Source organism: Stylophora pistillata, chromosome 11, assembly GCF_964205215.1.
Source record: "Stylophora pistillata chromosome 11, jaStyPist1.2, whole genome shotgun sequence".
In the NCBI taxonomy this organism is placed as follows: Eukaryota; Metazoa; Cnidaria; class Anthozoa; order Scleractinia; family Pocilloporidae; genus Stylophora; species Stylophora pistillata.
Genome location: NC_142529.1, coordinates 8,151,018 through 8,172,500, shown reverse-complemented (window position 1 = coordinate 8,172,500; position 21,483 = coordinate 8,151,018). Strand labels below are relative to the sequence as shown.

At 38.2% G+C, this 21,483-nt stretch overlaps 1 protein-coding gene and 1 pseudogene across 1 annotated transcript; both read left to right on the top strand.

Moving 5' to 3' along the window:
- Positions 1 to 807: 807 nt before the first annotated feature.
- Positions 808 to 18,818, top strand: LOC111334496 (uncharacterized). The gene is made up of 3 exons (XM_022940248.2): positions 808 to 1,216; positions 16,227 to 16,378; positions 16,497 to 18,818. Exons 2-3 carry the CDS (start codon positions 16,251 to 16,253, stop codon positions 18,352 to 18,354), a joined length of 1,986 nt encoding a protein of 661 aa, XP_022795983.2. The 5' UTR covers positions 808 to 1,216; positions 16,227 to 16,250; the 3' UTR covers positions 18,355 to 18,818.
- On the top strand, positions 5,491 to 6,353 carry LOC111334495 (uncharacterized; annotated as a pseudogene).
- Positions 18,819 to 21,483: the final 2,665 nt, after the last annotated feature.

Genomic DNA, 21,483 nt, shown 5'->3' with positions numbered 1-21,483 from the left:
TTCGACATTGATTGTTAACACGGCACACAAAAGAAAATTTCCCGTTACCGAGGCCTTCAAAAATTGGACCTCAGGTCCTGCCTCGGGGAGCGAACAGATAACGCCTGCAGAGCGCGGTGCAGTGATCACCAAAATGAATTTTTAATTCTTCTCATTAAATTCATCCTTTGCTTTCACAAAATCTCACCCTACCCAGCCAGGCGCCTTAAGATCTTCTCACTGAGTTCTGATAATCCACACCATTTTCTTAGAACGATTAAATTTAGAATCCTCTTCCTTAGAAATTTCGTGATGAAAAAGTGTTAATTATTTCCGGCGATCCTAAAATAAACCGGGCTGTGAGAAGAAAATTACTCCATTTCCCAATCATTCCTGCAAAAGTTTCATCAAGTAAGGCTGCCTCTTTTAACTCTCATTTTAGGTCTTTGTTATCTTGGTGTCATTCTTAAATGACATCTGACTTGCTGTCGGAATGGAGTTCGATTGATTACCAACTGATTGGGATGAGTCATTATTTTTCGCCAAGGGCTGGTCTCACAATAAAATATACCTTATCCTCCATAAGGCTCTGTAATTTTCTAATGATCTTATTTGCAGTCAACTGTTTATGGCTCTCTCCCTTAAAACTCTGTCAAAGACGACTGTCCCCCCCCCCCCCGCGTGCTCCGTCCACCCTTGAAATCATGTGATCCTCCCAAAATCCTCCGACCCCAAACGGCGGCTAATAATAACTGGTCCCAAGTGGAAAGAAAGAGTCAGTCTTTATTGTTGTTGTTTAGAGTTTGAGAACATACAATTTCTCAGAATTACAGGAAGCCTCCAGCTGACTTTTGAATTCTCATTTTTCATGTTGTTTCGATCGGGTCCAAAAGTCCAGATGGTCTCAAGTTTATACAGTAGACCCTGATTGGAACTTTGCCACATCTGGTTTATATTCATGTGAATGTTGCGTGCTCGTTAGTTTACGGGTTAAAAAAAATAGGAGTTCACACCTTTTCTTTTCCCTGCCAATCAAATCCTCTAACGATAAAGCATCGTCTTTGCGTCAATCACAGACTCTCCTCAAGTGGACAGAGATCGCCGCTCCTGATGTATTTTTCCATTCTCTGGCACTTGAAGCGGAAGAAAAGAGGAACGCTTTGAATCGCCATTTTTTACCAGACTAAAGACGAACCCAAGGAATTCAATCGCTATCAAGGAAAGCTAGGAGATTCAGGTAAGAAAGATCAACCTTTCCATAACTTGATCCAAAACTTGGATTGATCTCTGATGACCGCCAAATTATTTCTAGTCGTCGACAATGCAATAAAATCTTTCTTTTTTCCCCGTTATTGAGCGAAGTTGTTAGTTATGCTGATGTGCTATAGCCTATATCTCTGTGCACAAGACGCATTGGCGAAATGAAAAGAAAGCGAAATCGTCATGTTTCATGAGCGGAAATGTGCATTTCGGTCCATATGCTCGTCATTCTCGGAAGTTAGAGCTCTAACTGGAAAATTTTGACTAATATTTGGCATTACTGTGTTGTGAATTTAGAATTTGGAAAGACTAAATAGGCTATCAGATTGACAGATTTTTTTCAGAGTGTAGACTGCTTGAGAATATTCGAAATTCGTTCATTTGTGCAAGCGAAAAAAAGTGCAGATACAGATAATCTCACGATGAACTAACATCGTTGTTGACTGAGTATTTTGTAAAGGCTACGACATTTAGTTTCTGCGATTTAGATAGCAGAGTATTCTTTTTGATAACTGGTAGATCATTACTTGAAAATTTTTCCATTTGGTTCTGAATCAAAATTCAGACGTTTGAAGGTCGATAGATGGTGTGACATTGTGCGATCGTGTTCGAAAATATATCCTTATTTGCTCCATTTCTTCGAATGGAAAGATTCAACTAGTAAAAGATAGTCAAACATTAAACGGATGATAGTTTTGCTAGAGAAACAAAGACAATCTTCATGAGTGAAGGTCTTATTGAGACGGTCTAGTCGTCTAAAATGATTTCTAGCGTAGTTTAATTAGAGCTTGGGTAAAAGAAAGATTCAAATTTTTCTCACACCGCAGCCACTATCTACCACAAGCGCTATCAACATTTCTTAGAAACGTGCACTTCGATGGAGAATTTGATCACTGACAATATTTGGCGCTCGGTTGTATCTGAAATTTGAGAGTTCAGATCAGCATACTCGATCGCTCGGCCCTCTGTTGGTTTTTTGCGACTCTTAGATATCCACTTAAACTGTTGATCCTTCTTTCGAAATTTTAACACAACCAAAAAAAATCAGCTTGCACAGCTCAAACTAAGTTACTGTTGCACGTATTAGTCGAGCAAAGGAAAGATTCGTTGAAATTGAAAACCGGCAACGTTGAAAGCAAACTGGATATGAAAGTTAAGTACTAGTAATTTGGAACTGTTGATCACTGTGCGGCAGAACGGTAAGGCAAATTAAACTTTCGAAAATGCTGATGAATATTTTATCAATATAATGACAATTTTTGAGATGGTTTTTAAGTAGATTTGCCTAACTTAAGACAAGAAAACATGCAGAACATGATATCTCGTGATCCACTAATGCCATTGTGGACTATAAATTGTTTTCAAAAGGCTATAACATCTAGGAACTGTAATGTAACTCACAGACTTTCGTTTTTACTGGGATATCAGCAATAATTACATTATTTTCCCGTTCAATTTTTAAATAGTGCCGTTTGAAGATCAAAAGTTAGCGTGACATTTTCATACGGGTTCGAGAATATAGACAACAGTGATAAATACAAAACATTTTTACGAAAACATGTCTCAATATTCAGACCACGTTAATTTAAATGAAATGCTTGGTACTCGTTGAAGAATTGCACTTTTTTCCATTGAAAAAATTCTGTAAGTAATAGACAGCCTAACAGATTCAACAGATGACAGTTTTGCCAGATATCCTACAGTCTGCACTTATTAGAGGATTATGCATGGAAACGGCTTTACTTGTCTAAATACTTATCTACTGTAGGTTTGGGCTTTGGCAAAGGAAATATTCAATTGTTTCTCTCCTTGTTGTATCACTACAGCTCAAGTACTATACGACACTTCTAAGAAACAAGGGCTGCGATCGAGAATTTGATCACTGACAATATTTGGTGCTCACTTTGAGCGAAAACGATCCAAAATGCTGAAATGCCAAAATACTACAAAACAGCCCCTGATTGTTTTACATTTTTCCTACGCTTTTCTTTTTCTTCTCATTCGATGTCGGCAATTATTATGCTAACACCATATTATCGAATGCTTTGGAAGCTGTGCTTAAAAGGTCTTTCTAGATTAGCGAATCTTTCCTTGAAAAAGAAAATTTTATTTCCGAGAATTGAAAACTCAAAGGACAGCGGGAAGCGATCAGATTCGGACACCCTAACCTTCGAAATCATGGAATTCAATAAAGGATTTCTAAGACCAGCGAGTTGTTTCCAATGATGAGAAAAAATTTGTCCTGTATTTTCAATGGGGTGTAATCTTAGATGGGAAGCCTGACAGATAATCAATTGGGATTTCAAATTTCTCCTTCAACAAAGTATCTACTAAATACGTTTCGGTTACTATAGATAATTTTCCGCTCTCCTCTTTCAGCCCTGAAACGTGTTATTAGATTGTGAAATCAATGATAGCTTGTAATTTTTCTTTAAAAGAAATAAGCGAGAAATAACTTGACTGGATGATCGTTTTCATGTTACTACGAGACCAACTCCTGGACCATAAGTCATGAAAATTTTCATAAAATTCACATTGAAGACTAAGGAAGTCTTAAAATCTTGTAACTTCAAAAGAGTGCATGTCTAATTGAAGCCTATCAAGCAATTTTTTTTACCTTCAAGAGTGGACTGTAGTTCTTTAATTTCACGTAAGAAAACGTAGGCTTTACCGCTAACTATAGGAAAGCTTCCAATTAGTCGGACGATTATTAGCTTAGATTTTACCTTTAGTAGTATTAGGTATTTGTTCATTTTACCCGGGGAAGTACATCTGTAGAATGAAATCTTTGCTTTACTTTATGAGAAATATTATATTAGAACTAATTCAAGCATTTGAAAACTATAAATCTAGAATTTACCTTTAATAGCGTAAGGTATTTTTTCATTTTATCCAGCGAGGCTTCTGTAGAATGGAACTTTTGCTGTACCGCCGTATAAGAAATAATATCTCAGAACTAACTCAAGGATCGAAAAATTTTGATAGAATATTCTTTTCTTAAGGGTTTCTTGAAAAGTAGCCATCTCTGATTTTTTATCTTTTGGATCTAGACTTCTAAAAGTTATCATTAAAGAGATCGTATCATTCATTGTAAATCAGTTGTTTATTTCGCTTAACAATCTGAAAGAAAAGAAACACTTAGATCTGAAATCGAAAGCTTTTGTCAATTCATATCATTGCCTAAATTCTAATGTGGTAGGATGGTGTGCAATGTTGAAAAAAAAACGCCTCTATTTCAATTTGAGCCATCTTTTATCTCTAGCTCTATCTATCTGTCTATCTATGTTTCAATCTGTAAAGGGCAATACAGCCCATTTCGGCAGATATACCCACCCATTCTATCCCAGGGAAGGACATCCACCGCACAATAATCTCGTGCGTGGGAAATTTACGTCCCCTACCCCTAGCCCTGTAGGAGACGGGGCCTACAGTTTATTCTTCCTTATCCGAGAAGACTAGAATATCTGTTCATTTCTTGATATTATAGAAAGGTAGCACATTCTCCTCAGTTATTTTAAGACCCTGAGTGTTGTTCCGGCCGGGGCTTGAACCCTCGACCTTCCACACAATAGTCCGGCGCTCTACCACTTGAGCTAACCAGGAGGTGGTTCAAATCCAAACGTGTGGTCACGCTGTATTTACAGGCCGCCATCTAGGAATCTTCTTCCATTCACTCTCTAGTTTTAAACACAGAGAGGTAGCAAATATCTCCACAGGCAAACGAAATCAGGAGATGCTTACGCGATTGAAATTCAGCAACTAGGATCGATGTTTTGCCGCAAGAAACCCTTCGGGAGTCACTTATGTTGACACTTTATAATTGCCTTTTCACACTTTGGCGGGCTAAGGAATTCAGTTCGAAAATACATTTTTGCAAATAACTCGCCTGCGTTCCAACATTTTGCAACAAATTTTTCTTGGAAACTATAGCTTAAATAATAATGCTTTATTTGACAAGTAAAACAAAAAATTCAAGAGGATTGGCCCTCGCAGGTCCCCCAGGGGTTCTAAATTTCTTTACTAAAATAAATTCTCGGAAATTCTCCACTTAAAGTGCCACTAAGACGAAAAAAGTCTGTTTTCTTTCCACTGTTTTTCAATATCAAATAGTACCTGGGGCCCGGAAACAAACATAGATGTTGAAATAAAGGTACAGAAATACTCTTAACAACGATTTTTCTCAGGCGTAAAATGACTTTATTTCCGTCCGCCATTACTGAAATTCGGTTCCAGTTGAGCCGTCAATTTTCCGCGGCTGACACCCATCGTGGCGACTGATTCTCAGCACGACTATCTTCAAAGACTTCTTGGCAAGGGAAATTATCGGGAAATATGTCGAGCTCAGAAAAGGAATATTCGCAAGTTTCATCAGGAGATGACTCAGAGTGTTTGACTAGCACCTCGGAGGATAGTTTTTTTTCATCGGCAACAGGAGATTTTGCACTATACGACGAAAGTGTCGAGCCGATCGCAAACGAAGAAGAAGCTGAGCGATAATAATAATGGAAACTTTATTTGTGTTTTTAAATGTACAATTGTAAATCTCACTACGTATAGGCAATTTACAAATGCTGCTTGAGATTGGCTTATTCAACACACACACATAAATCAAAAGTGCATCAAATCTGGGTTGTCCCAATTCCTATTTCTACAACAATAATGATAATAATAATAATAATAATAATAATAATAATAATAATAATACGCGATGCAAGTCGCTGTAGAGGCAAAACAAGAGGAACATTTCAGAAGATTCTCTGGTGAGGTCGACGTCAGAGAATGATTTGTAGCTTAGCTTTCGTTGGGAAGTTTTCTTTAAGTTCTTTATATATTTATCGATACCGCCTTATTTCTTTGATTGAAGTGTATATTCAAGACATTGATGTCAACCATTTCATTGTATTACAAATTACCCGGGATTTGAAAGTGTTTGTTTGAACAGATGGATACTACAAACTACTGGTATTGGTTTAAAAACAAAGCTTAAAAAGCTGTATACTGCTATGCTGACACTAGGAGAAAGAGCAGAGGCAGAGTAAGTTTATAAATAAACATATCGAAATCATAATTATTATGCAATTCAGCCTACTTGGAGTTTGTCATATACAAAATTAAAATGTACAGTAGGTAGTGCCATACCCATTCTGACTGTTCTATAGTAGAGTGAAATTGCTAATAGATATTAGATTACCTCTGAGTCTGGCAGGTTTGTAGTTAGGGCTGAAGAAATTTTGAACGGTATTATATAAATTATTTGGAAGTTAACCCATCGTCATCTACGTGTAACACGTGCCTACGCAAAGTCAAAAGTTTGGAGAAACCAGGAAAGCAAACACTACGCGCAGTAAATTTTTGAAATCATCTTTTCCCCAAAACAAGCTCCAGTGAAAGAACACTAATTGAAGAACTTATTTCCGACGAACTAAGTGAGAGGTGCATCTTAAGTTTTTACTCAAAACTCAAGATGAAAGTTAAAAATCGCTAAATATTTTCGCATGTGTGCAAAAGGCTTGCAGATGATCTATATTTCAAAAGGGAATGTACAAGTTTGTCTGTGAGTGAAGAGATCTCAAGTTCCATGGAATGTAACAATAAGAAGCAAGATGAAAATGACCAACAAATAATTCGGGAAGACAGTTTATTCAAAACAGCTCTTGATTTGCTGTTATAAGCGAATAACGTACCAATTTCTTACATGTACAAACCCCACGCGGTAAAATTCATCATACTTAGATCGTTGTTTACTTGACTTCACGACCAGAAAATTGCGTAGCGTTATGTTGAAAATTCTGAAAAAACTAAGATTTGACAAAAAAATTCTATTCAACAATACTTTTTGAACACATTGTTACTCAAACATAACATTTACCGGGTCATCGAATCGTCACATTGTCGCTAGGCCCTGCTTAAAGTGCTACTGAAACGAAAATTGATGTTCTTCAAAACAAATTTTTTATGCCGACAATTTAAGTTTAGATCCTAAACAAAAAGAAAAAATACAATTCAGACCTATCGCGGCAAGAAAAGTCCAAAACAATTTTGATTAAAACTCACTAAATTTCGTCCGCCATTGCTCAAACTGCAACTACTGAGCCAACGATAATTTTCAGCGTCGTCATAGTATTCCTTTCATTGAAGCTCTGTCGAAGTAAATAGTAAATTCAGTGGCAGTATTGCTCGAAAATCGTCATTGTTCTTTACTTTAAACGACAGTGATGGTTCTGTTTCTTCCGATGAGGGGTCTATGAATGATTGTTGTGCTGTTGAGGAGAATTAACAATTATTCCACTCTCGCTTGTGGATATGAGATGATAGATAGCCAACGAGGCGCGTAGCGCCGAGTTGGCTATAATCATCTCATATCCAACAAGCGCGAGTGGAATAATTGTTTTATTAGAAACGCCCCCAAGAAATTATTATTTTGTAAGAAGAAACTGGATTTTTTAGCTCCCTTTTGATTTTAAGCTGAAGCGTACGCTTACCATATTTGTAGATTATGGTATATTGGCTCATATACCATAATGGTTAAGCCAATAAAAAGTCTTGAATGGCATTATCCAATGATCCAGTTTTTAATAAATATTGGATATATCCCGCTCCGTGCGACGAAGAAGTAGAGCCATGTGCAACCGAGGAAGAGGCCGTCGCTTTTGAGGAAAACATTTAAACGTGGCTAGTGAAGAAATGAGGGAGCCAGAGCTTCAAAAGCGGCTTATTAGTGACGCAGAAGTTCATAATACAAATTTTAGCACATATGTACTTAGTTAAGCTTTTGTAGCAGGATGAAAATATCTCCTGAAAGGCTATATTTATTGTTTTAAGGTGTCTTCGAGCAGTACTCTTCCAGCCAGTTTACCCTTGTTCTTATTTCGCTGGAAGTTCAAATCTTTTCCCTTTGTCATGCAATGCTTTGGGCCGTTATGCAACGCTTTTCCTACCGAAGCTGTGGTATACCATGGTTTCAAAGAAAATCAATAGCCTGTTTATTTCTATGAATTGTGTTTTACTTATTACTCACATTACTATGGACTCGTGTTTGTGCAGCTTTTCGTTTTCGGAAAAAAATCAGAATGCTGATAAACTTTTACAAAGAACTACTTTTCTTTATTCTCAGGAACAAAAGTATTTTGTCCACACCGTTACTGTGACACCCAGAAACTGTGAACTCCAGAAATACATGTACTTACATGTCCTTGCAATTCAAGACAACTAAACAGCAGCAGAAGGGAGTTTGCTCACTCCTGAATTTTGTGTTGAACTGTACACAACTGTCCCGTGAGAATCAAATCAAAGTGTTTGTGGCTTTCTTAGTTTCACAGTAATAAGTAATTAAGCAGTGTGGTCCAACAGTTTACATTGTTGCATGGCCTGCTACAAATCTGTCGTTCACCACCTTCTCTAACCTCAGATTAGCCAGGTGGTCTGCCTTCTACAAATTACTTATATTTGAATGTGCTCCCCAAAATTTAGATCAGAGGAAATAAAGCTTAACAAAGGTTAAATTAATTCTACTATAAGTTAATCATGTTTCTAAACATTTGTTGAAGTAGGACAATTCTAATATTACTATTGACTGATTCATTTGTTAATTTATTTGAACAATTGTTTATCCACTGCATTGTGGGGATACCAGTAATGGGTGGATGTAGTGAGAAAAACTTCAAAGGAATACTGTCAAGGTCACCATTATGAACAAATCACAGTCTTCTTTTGCTCCTTGTTTCACAATGGAGTCCTTTGAATCCAGGCTGACAAGCACAAACATAACCGTTCACTCAGTCAGTACAAGTACCATTGTTTACAAAGTGATTATTGGAACACTCATTGAAATCATAAATGCTTTTGTATGGCTTGTTCTTCTGACCCCTTGTCAAGCATCAAGTGTAGAGCTCCTGGTGTGCTATTTTTTAAGCTCATTGGCCACTTTTTTTAATATCATCTGTTGATATGGTTATCAATTACAGATCAATTACAGAATGCATCAAGATGATGAATTGAGAAAACAGATAAAGGAGTCTGATAACATATGTTGCACATTTGTTTTTACAGGAAAGCATTTATGTAAGTTGGTATGCATCTGCTTGATCTTTGCACTAAGCAAAACTTCATCATAATTCAATGCTACCCTACCCTTTCCTTTACATCCTTGTTCTTTGGGTAGGCTACCCAAAGATGTGGGCTGGCCTTGATTTTCCCGATTTTTTTGAGGGGATGGGGTGGCAGTACACAGGCTAGAATGGCAGGAGTCGCACAGGCTATCAACACCTCTTTTGCTTTCCGGCTTACCGGCGTGTCAACTTACGCAAGGTAGAGTTAATCATTGATCAAGCGACTCCTTTCATTGCTGTAATTCAATATTGTCCTTCATTCAGTGATCAATATAGTATATTTACCACATAATACTCGCGATAAGTTAGTTCGCCTTTGATCAATATAGTATATTTACCACATAATACTCGCGATAAGTTAGTTCGCCTTTACTTTGGAAAGTAGATGTACAAGAAAATCGAGTACGTTATAGGAAATGTCCCTACAGTAGTAACGCTATGTACCGTAATGCACTAAACACAAAAAACGTGGCGCAGTGCACTCTGGTTAAATGTAATGCATTCTGGTAAAAAGTGATGAATTCGAGAATTCGTATCTTCTTTATATTTTTCGTAAATCCTGATCATGTTGCTGCTCACTCGCTACGCTCGCTGCGCAGCAAATATCAAATTCAAAAATAATATTCTTGGAAACAAAAATGTGCAAGGCGAGAAGTTTAACAGGAAACCGAACTTTTTTTGATGGCTTCGCGGAACGAAGCGACAAAAATACGTAGAAAATAGACGATGGACATTTGAAGAAATTAGATATGTGTATAAAAAGACAATTTTTGATCACGATTTCAAATATTTAGCCGAATAATATTACACACACGGAGAAATACTGAGAAAGGCCACTACCCCCACAATGAATCCGGCTTGAGCGTGGTCGTTTAAATTACATCTAACTTGCTGTCAGGGTGGATAAAGATCGATTTACTGATGTGAACAAACGGAAAGAAAGAGTTAGTCTTATTGTTATTGTTTATGCCATGAGAAGATACAATTTCTCAGAAATAATGGAAGCTTCTACTTGACCATTGCAATCTCTTTCTTCATGTCATTTCAATCGAGTCGATAAGTCCAGACGGTCTGATGTTTAAACCGTCGTCTGTGATTGGATCTCTGGTGTATCTTCACTTGAAAGTTGCATGGTTGGGAGTTTAAATTTTCAAAAGAATTGACGTTCTCTTTTTCTTGCCAATCTAATCCCCAGACGATAAGTATTGTCTTTGTGCCAATGGTAGACTATCCTTAAGTGCACAGGGGTCGCCGCTCTTGATGTGTTCTGCCTTTGCTTGTCTCCCGAAGTGGGGAAAAAGGGAAACGCTTTCACTTGCTGTTCTTCCAGACTATTGACAAACCCTAGGAATTCAATCGCTAGCAAAGATAACTGAGATATTCAGGTAAGAAAAATCAGCAAACTTTGATCCACAACTTGGATTGACTTGTGATGACAATTATTTCAAGTCGTCTACAATATGGTAAAACTATTATCTTATCCTGTTATTTTCTTATCCTGCTACTTTTGGTATCTGAGCTATTATTCTATAGTCCTGACATTCTACATCTCTTTACACAAAATGGTATGGCGAAGTGAAAGGAAAGCGAAATTGTTTTTCGTTTTTTTGTTTTATTAAGTGGAACTGATCATTTACCATACGCTCGTCATTCGCAGGACTTTTGCTTAACGGAACACTAACTTAAGACTGTTGATCATTATGTGGCATTACGGTGCAGTACATTAAGAATTCGGACATACTTAATATGTTATCACAAGGAAAAAGAGTTGATATTGTTTGGAGTGCTCAAGGATATTCGAGATTTGATCATTTATACAAGTAGAAAAATTCAGAACTTAATATCTCAAAAACATACTTAGCAACTAAATCCGTTGTTTGCCGAGTTTTTCACGAAAGGCTATGACATTTAGTACCTGTAATATGAATTGTAAGCTATCATAGATTGATTAGAAATTTTTTCGTTCGATTTTTGGTCATAAAATCAAAACGTTCGAAGATCGATAGATGGCGTAACATTTGCGATCGTGTTCGAAACTGATAAAGACAAACTGGAAAATACCAACTATTTCATAAGGAAACATCTATCGCAGTATTCAGTTCATGCACATAAACAAAACGCGACTTTAAGGGTAACTTCATTCGTTTGACTGAAACAATTCCATTTGTAAAAGGTAGTCAAAAGATCCGTCAACCCATGCCGGACAGTTGTGGGGGTTAGGCATGCAAAGGTTTACTTGTATACAAGGAGTTTCAGCGTACTTCTTTAAACTTGGTTTGAGCAAATATTCAATTTTTTCTCTCTTTGGTATGTCAAGCCTTTGTAATAAGAAACCACAGCTTAAGCGCTATGAACATTTCCTAGAAACGTGCACTTCGATGGAGAATTTAATCACTTACGTTTGGCAGCCGGTTTTAGCTGAGAGTCTTAAATCAGCTGGGGCTCAGAATATCCTACCGCACGCTCTCTGTTGATTGCTTTGCTGTTCTTTAATATTCACCATAATCGTGGATTCTTCCTTTAGAGAATGTTTATATATACAAAATTCCATCTAGCATAATTATTATGAATCTTATGAGAGACTCGTTAAAATCAATTGAAAACCAATAGTATATAGTTTTGAGAAGTTTAGAAAGAACGGAAGTACCGGATAAAAAGCTCTTTCAGTTTCCCTCTTTTCATTATTGTTGTTCTTCTTCATGATTGCTTCGAGGCTCAGATAATACTGAACAGTGCTATAGTCTTGAGAAATTTAGAAAGAAGAACTTACAATAAACTGTCTCCGAAATTCCAACTGTACCATGTTGTTGTTATCATTGCTTAAAGGCTCAGAGACTGGACGTAGTAACGTAACTACTATGCAATCACAGCTCACGCGATCCGAAATGGAGGTATGTCAGACGAAAAACCTTCCTAAACAGCCCTTCTCATTGACTGCGAGCAATTCTTAAGTTAACGATATATTTTAACCACTACTTCTGTGAAAGAAAGCTCTTTAAGGTAGTGAATATTCCTTTGAAAGGTATATTTAGTTTCCGAGAAATAAAAAATCAAGAGCACAAGCCGGAAACGATCAAATTTGGGCTCCTTAAGCATGTAAATTGGAATCAATAACATATCATTTCAAGACCATAAGGTAAAGACTCATTTACGGGAGATGAACAAGGATTCAGCTCAAATGCTGAGTAGAAATCAAGCCTTTAAGAGACTAAAGCAAAGATAAATATATTTCAAAGTGCGCCTAAACCTTCTCTCTTTATTCAATTTCACTTAGGTACAGTGAGAAAGTGTTGATATCGCTGAGTATTGGTACAAAGGGAACCTACCTATTATGGACTTTTAAAAGCTGGGTGCAATTATCAGCAAGGGGGTTACTGTTCCCATTTGATCTCCTCTTTGTTTAAAGAAATGGTCCGCATTCAACCCAATAAGGCACCTTTCAGTCCTATCAACAAGTTCTGATGATCCAGCCTTTTCACAGATTGGTTAATTAAAGAATCCTGTTACCAGACACTTTGTTCACCTAGGTAATGTAATGTGTTTAGTTATATCCGCCGAAAATTTAAACCGGGCTGCATCAAAGCTTTATCTCGGTAGCTTACGTTGGATCCCGCACAGAATACTACATGCAGAGGAAGTTATCTTGTTCAAGACCAACCAGTGTCGATTTATAACTTTTGCCCTAATGATAAGGATCATATGAAATATTTTAACACTTTATCTTTTAATTTCCTGAGGTAAACGTAGTCCCGTAATTCCTAGAAAGCTTTCAACGACAAAGGGTGACTCTCACTTCTACACTTACTCACCTTGATGAAATTGTTAAAATGGCAATTAACTAACTTTCGTGATGGATTTAGCTCGATGTACTGATTTGAAGTAACGGAAAGACAGATTCGATCTTTTTTGTTGTTGTTTATGCCCTGAAAACATACTATTTCTTCTTGTACTTGACCTCTGAGACCACATTCTTAACGTCATTTATATTGGGTCGATTTGTCCAGATGGTCTCATGTTTACGCTGTCTTCCGTGATTGGATCTCGGGTGTATCTTCACGTGAGAATTACGTGGTTTTGAGTTTACAAGTTAAAAGCTGATCCTTTTTCTGGCCAATCACATCCCTTAAAGAATTGTCGTTGTGTCAGTGATTGAATATCTTAAAGTATTCAGAGGTCGCCATTCCTAAAGTGTTTTTCCATTCTCTGTCACCTGAGGCGGGAGATAAGAGAAATGGTTTGAATTGCTACTCGTACCAGACTATTGATGAACCCTGGGAATTCAATCGCTATCAACGAAAACCCAGATTTTCAGGTAAGAAAGACCAGTAAAATTTTCAACGCCTTTGATCCAAAACTTGGATCTACCGCTGATGGCAGCTATTTCAAGTTGTCTACAGGGTAGAAAACCGTTTTCATATTTTGTTATTTAGCGATGCTGTTTATATCTGTGCTAATATTCGATATACAAAACATTATGGAAGCATTGGGGAATGGCGATTGAATAAGAAGGAAAGCGGAGTTGTATTTTGTGAGCGGAACTGTGCATTTTTCAAATTTTCCTCATTTCTAGACGTTTAAGCGCTAACTCGAAACTGTCGACCGTCATGAGGCTGTCTGACATTTTTAAAATATGTTATTCAAATTATAAAAAATTAAGTTTAGTATGTGGATTGCTTGAGGATGTTCGAGATTGCTAAATTTGGATTGTGTTGAAATACAGAAATTGAAATTTTATGATCAACCAACACCGTTGCTGACTGAACTGTTTTCAAAATAAATGCAATTTGCAGTTCTTGCTCAAGTGCGTTACTGAGGTAACTTTAATCATGCCACTGGAACAAATAAATTAGTTAGTAATAGGCACTGAGTCTAACAGATCCTATGAATCAAAATTTTTGCCAAATACCTGGACAGCCCTCACCTCAAGGATAATTCAGGTCTGCTTGTAGGTTAGTGCTTGGGTAGAGGAAATATCACTAAAGCCTTCTATAGCTCATAATTCAAGACGCCACATCTGAGGCGCTATCCAAATTTCTTAGAAAAGTGCACTTTGATGGAGATTCTGATTATTGACAATGTTTAGCGCTCGGTTTGAGCTGAAAGGCTGGCCGAAGGCTGTAGGAGCAAAGGCTTGGGATATTCGATCGCTCGGCCCTTTTGTTGGTTTGTTTTCACATAATTAGGGTTATGCGCATGCGTGGCGTGACGTCCTTCGGATCAACGCTAAGTAAAGATGTGACATAGCTCGAGCAATCAACCTGAGCTAACTGTAAGATTTGGCCATCCTTCGATCTGACAGGGCTTGTTGAGTTGTTGCCCTTGAAAGCTACTTGGAAAATGTCATAACATAACTTGCAGAGATTACTGTATCCAAGCCATAAAACAATGTCTAACACAATAAGGTCACGGCTCTAAAATAGTTGAAAAACAACTCTGCTTTTAACCCTCTAAAAAGCAACACAACAACAGTCATCTCGAATAAGACAGAAAAAAAAAAAAGAGAAGAGGCCGAGATGCAACTCGACAACAGAGTTCACAACAAACCTTTCAAAGCACCGACAGTAAAAAACGCGCAGGAAAGGGTTGATGAGATCATTGACCAAATGCGTCGGGGAAAACACATCGATGAAATGACTAACAAATGGCTTACACAAACTCTCAATCCGCCTAGATATACAATGAGTCGTTGCTAAGAACAATTTTTGCATAACACCCGATCATCTCACACAAAAAGGGAATATCCCTTGCGACACCCTTGTGAGAGCAAATATACAATTGAAAGGTGATAATACGACACGACCACAAAAACCACAGAGGGAGTCCTTACTGGTCTGTCTTTACCTCTATTCTCTGATTGGCTAATAAACAATGAAGCCGCGTCATCTCTCACTCCTGAGCATAACCGTGAACCCTTCCCTTAAATACCCCCAAATTTGGCTCCTTTCATTCAAAAAATAAAGTTTGCCTGGATGCAATGAATCTAACATAATGTCGAAGTTACCGTTCCACATATAAAAATGTTGAGTAAATGAAAGACTCGTTGAAATTAGTTGGAAACAAATATTATAGTTTAGGAAAGTTAAGAAAGAGCGAAAGTAACGGATTTTCAGCTATTCCAGTTTCCTGCTGTGCGTTATTGTTGTTATCATCATTGCTTTGAGGCCTAGATTATCAATTTACATTTTTACGTCATCATGTTGCATTTTACTGTAAGTTATGAATGATTAACTCAATTCCGGTTATCAATTTCTATAACCTTTTAATCTTAAACCCTTTCATAAGCTTTTGAAAAATTACTGGGTAATTTCATTGCCTTCTTGACGCGTCACTGTCCAATATCGCAGAACAGATATCACGCAATAATCCCTGTCTGTACTCCGATTATTTCTGTGGAAAAGAAACAAAGCCAGCGGAAAAGGGCCAGCTCAAGAGTTTCGCCTTACCATCTTCATTATTTCACATGGAAGAAAACCAAACTCATTTGGTAGAGGCCTTGATAGTGCCAATGCTGAATCCGATAGTATGAATTAGTAAAAAAAGATAGAATAGGCTGTCAACGTCGCTGAGAGTGAAGAAAATTACGACTAGACTTTCAGATTTAGTATTATGTAAACTTACTGAGTCGTTTCTTAGAGTAGCTACTGCGTCAAAAGATTATATTCTCTTGATTGCGTAAATCCCTTTCTGGTTTGGTGGTATATCGTTTGATAATGTCCTTATTTAAGAGATCGCCCTCAAGAGTTCACATTTTCTCTCGAAGCTGGGCTTTACTACCAAATATTTGTTTTTTAGACAATCTCTCAGCAGCAAACATTTTTAGTAGACGTATAGGCCGCCATGAGGGGGTTTATTTAGCAAAGGCTTCTTTCTTTTTTGCAGAATCACCTTCACATTAGGATAGGAATGTTGGATGCGTTTTTGCAATTCTTCCCTTGGGGAGTAGCTACCGTTATAGCAGTGCTGGCGGGAATTATGTGGCAAGGTAGACAACGCCAGGGAAACGTAAACAAACCCAAAAGAATGCAATCAAAGTGCGTGGAAATCAGAAGTTCTATTGTTGAGTCAGTTTTGCTGTTCATATTTCTTTTACATTTGGACACCGAGTCCACCGAGTTTAACACGTCATTTCCATATGATTACATTTTGTAGTGTCGACCTCCATTTAGAACATCATTTCAGTGAAGATAAGGCATCCACTGATCCATCTGTAGCTCATAATAAGAAGGATGAGGAGGATCACCCACTCCGCTTCACGAAGAAAAGCGGAGAAAAGACATCGATGGATCGACCTGTAGGTCAACATAAGGTTACGGAGCATGAGAAAGATCGCCCACCCCGCTTAGCTCACAGCCTGATGCCAAAATCAGATATACTTTCAGCTGGAATCCCCGTAGTTTATAAGCTCCAAACCGAACTGAAATTAAAGAGGGAAAAGGGGAAGATTATCAAGAAGAGCGTCGGCAGCCCGAGAGATCTTGGTGGTCGAGGAACTGAAAAAGTGCTTATGGTGGTTGGCGCAACGGGAGCCGGAAAGACGACGCTGATCAACGGCATGGTCAACTACATCCTAGGTGTGGAGTGGGCAGATGAGTTCCGTTTCAAACTCGTCGTAGAAGATAGCGAGCAAACACAAGCTCACAGTCAGACAAAGGAAATCACAGCCTACACGTTTCACCCGATGGAGGGCTCCGCTGTTCCTTACACGTTCACCATTATTGATACACCAGGCTTTGGAGATACAGAGGGACTCAAGAGAGACAAAGAAATCACAAATCAGATAAAAGAGTTTTTTTTAATTCCTCCTCCAAATGGTATCGACCACCTCGATGGCGTTGGTTTTGTCACTCAAGCTCCCTTGGCGCGCCTGACCCCCACACAAGAGTACATCTTCACATCCATCTTGTCCATTTTTGGGAAAGATGTAGCTAAAAATATTTTCATCCTGATCACCTTTGCAGACGCTGAAAATCCCCCTGTAATGGAAGCCATAAAGAAAGCCAACATCCCTGCTCAGGAGTTTCATAAATTCAACAACTCAGCCATTTTTGCAAATAATACTAAAACGGCCCAGAAAAACGAAGACAGAGAAGATGAAGATGAAGATGAACATGATTTTTTTAACCAAATGTGTTGGAAGATGGGGGCCCGTTCCTTCAAAAAATTCTTCTCTGCTTTCGAAAAATCGCGAAGCGTCAGTCTCCAACTCACTCAAGAGGTGCTGAAGGAACGAGAACAGCTACAAAACCTGGTGGAAGGGCTGACCCCGCAGATCAACCAGGGTCTCAGCAAAATTGAAATAATGCGACAGGAAGAGAATATCTTGAGACAGCATGAAACGGAGATCGAGCAGAACAAATACTTCACATTCCCGGTTGAAGTTACGAAAGCAACAAAGAAAGACCTCAGTGGGACTGGTCAGCACACTACCACATGTCGTCGCTGCACCTTCACGTGTCATAAAGATTGTGTGTACTCAAATGACGGCGACAAAATTAAATGTTGCGCGATGGACAGGAGTGGTTCCTGCACAGTCTGTCCAAACCATTGCTTTTGGAGCGAACACTCGAATCTTCCCTACGTTTTTGAGTACGAAACGGTCATGGAGATAAGAACCTCAGAGGATCTTAAAAAGAAATACGACGCGGCCAAGTCAGGGAAGACTAAAGTACAAGGCATGATTGAACAACTAGAAGAGTCTCTTACGGAGGTGCACAACAATGTCCTCTCAATGATGTTCAAAGCTCAGCAAAGCCTGAAACGCCTTGATGAAATTGCTCTCAAACCCAACCCACTGACCAAGACAGAGTATCTGGAGCTACTCATTGAGTCCGAAAAGAGTGAAGCCAAGCCGGGATGGAAACAGCGCGTTCACTACTTCGAACAAGCCAAACGTCAAGCTGAAATTCTGTCCAAAGCCAGAAATCCTAAAGCAGCTGAAAAGCTGATTAACGAGGAGGCATCTAAAGAAGAGAAATGGTATTTCCGATTTATATTTTGGAGATCTTAACGACTTCTCTATTAGTCCAATCGGGTGGAGATCTTTAAAGATGTTGGCATGACGCCCAGGGATCATTTGTGAGTCGTGCGACTGATATATGTGCTGAAACAATTCTCGGATACTATAGTCTGTAGAGACCTTATTGATTATATACCGTATTAAACGTTTTGGCAAATTGTAGTTAAAGAGCTGAAGTGCCATAGAATTTAAACTCTTATTGGATTGTGAAAATCAAGAAAAATGACAGCCTGTAATTTTTCTTTAAAAGAAATAAGCGAGAAAGTTGAACACCAAAATAGCGCTAACTCGCCGAAAACGCTTCAAAATGACCTGAGACGCTGGTAATCAACAAAAACACAACAAGGCAATAAGGTAGGTTCATTTTATTTCAAAAAAATATACTTTTTCTCTCTTTTAAGGCAAACCGATAACATCCCATACAAACCTTTATAAATATAAAACTTTTCGCAACACTGTAAGAGTCGCGTCCGCTTTGCTAGTAGCGCGCTTGGGCTGCCTGTGTCTCAACCCACTGACCAAGATACATGTAGACTACCTGGAGCAACTCTTTGAGTCCGAAAAGAATGAAGCCAAACCGGGATTGAGACAGCGCGTTGAACAGTATAAAGAAGCCAAACGTCAAGCTTAGATATTGTCCAAAACAAAAGATTTCAAAGCACCTTATAAGCTTACTAAAGAGTAGGCATCTTAAGGAGATGATTAACTTAACGGAAACAAGTCAAATTGGCTGCAGATTATAAAAGGTTTTAGCCATGGCGCTTGAGGATGTATTTAAAACCCGGTAGTTTAAACTTTGTGGTGATCCACTTCACTGACACTGCAGTCTTCAGGGATCTAGTTGATTAACTACCTCGGACATAATTGAATAATTGTTGAATAATCGGAGTTTGAGTGGACAATCAGAGCGCGCCCTCAACGCTTTCCACTCCTTTAGTAGATACTGAGAGCAATTATTCGGACATACAGTCATCTTCATTTTAAGTCAAGTCGTAAATTTTGCCTTACTGTGTTGAAAAAGGAAAAAAAAGAGCGCTGAAATCTTATAGCTTTGGTCCTTTCGTCTCATTGCCCTTGTATAAATGTCGTAGGATAGTTTGTTAAATCAGAATAAAAAAAATTTTAAAAAAAGCACGTCTGTCTCACGTAAAGCCATCCTTTAATCGTCTTACCTGAGGGTTCGGAGTTAGTTTCCACTTTTCCATTGTGAGCGCTGCATCTTCCTTCGCTTGGATTGCTTGGGTCATCGCGTTCCGATCAGCGGCCTCTAACCCAGATACTTCGGAGAGGAAATTTGTAAGACCATCATTATAAGTGAATGTACCTTTTTTGCCCCATATAATTTTGTTGTGTCCTGGAATCAAAATGTTGCAACCACTTTTGAAGGCAGCCCGGATGGACCCGGATGCTTATGACTTATGCTCTTAAAAGGATTTGACAGGGCGGAATTGTTTAAAATGAAATTGAATCACTAAGGATCCAATCAGGAGTGCCCACGAAGCATATTAAAGCTTGTATGGAAATTTTTCGCTGGTTGATTGATCATTCTAGGAGAGAGCATGTTAAACTTATACTGCACGATTGATGATTTCCTACACAAGAAACTCCAAATTAATTTCCATAAATTGAAGAGAGTGAAGAAGTTAAGTTTCGATAAGAACGAGCCGGCAAATTTTGTTACAGGTGTTACTTGTTGTTGCGCCCAAACTTTTTAAGAACGCTAAAAAAACCCAGTCGGGAGTCCTGTCGTTCCATTAAGTTGAAGCGGGGGCTTGTTCTCAAGTAATATATAAAGAGTCGAAATGAATGCATGAAAAACGTTTATGTCATAGTGTCAGACATGTGAGTGGGAAAGAAACCACTTTGTAAAATCGACTGTGAGAGTCCCGCCTTCAAGAAGGAGAATAATATGTTGCCATCCGCCATCCTAAATGATTATAAGACGGGAGCAAGACGCATATATCAAGTAACATGAAAGAGAGCAGTTCGCTCTTTTTATGTCAAATATCGGCCTTGTTTAGAACCTGTATGTCATTTATTCTTGAAAAGGATTTCGGTAAGGGCTGTTTATTGCTCTAAACATAATTACAAGAACAGATAATGAGTATAAAAAAAAAATTCTCGCAAATTTAAACTTGCTACTCAAATCAGCCGTTGACCTTAAAGCAAAGAGGAAGAATGCTGCATGCTGTTGCCGTGTGCCCTGGTAACGTAAATTGGACTGAATCATGTGATTGCTGCTCAGATCTCAGAACCAATCAGACCTACTTAAGTTGTCATGCACGGGGGATTTTCTTATCTTCTCGATTTCTGTGCAAAAGAAGCTGAACAGTCGATAACTGAGTGTCTGTGTTCCTTTTACTGCAAAGGAAATTAATCCTCTGAGGAAGCTTTCAGTACAGGTAAACAGTTGAAGTTTTCGAAAAATAGTGACCGAAGGCCAGTGTAACTATTTATCCGTAAATAATGTTTACTTACTTCATCCGGGCACAACAGAGTTATCGTGGTGAAGAGAAAGTAACATGGCAGATTTACACTTTTCTAGGAGGCATTTGATCGACATCTCGCTATCTTTGCCTAAAGAGAATACAGCTGTTATTTTTTAATAGCTCGCGTCATTAACTCAAACTGGCATTTTGTTTGCTTTGGTTAACCCATTAATCAATTGATTTTCAAACGGTTCATGCCTCCTTTGAATACTAACTGCCAGAAGCATAGGCTATATGCCTCTTTGTCTGCTTAATGTGTTAAGCATCAACTAATGTTAACGAAATAAGCTGTAAAGTCTTCTCTTTTGGCGTGTATGGTGTGAAGTTTTGGCTTCTTCCAGCTGCATGTTAAATTTGTTGTTGAACAATTCAGGTGATTAACTAGGTAAGGAACGGAGTGACTCAATAGAAGCTTGATGGAAAGCTGTTCTCAGAAATCCACTCAAGTGAGTCGTCAATTTCTAGGAATCAGATACTATTTTAAGAATCGTCACTCGAGCCAGAGAAAGCAATCAATCTGCTTTTTCAATTCAGTACGTCTGTCCGCTTAGCACTGAGAGTTTTTTTAAGCTTAAGTATTAGTCCTAGCATAATATAACCCTTTAGTTTTCCTTTTCATATCAAAGTCATT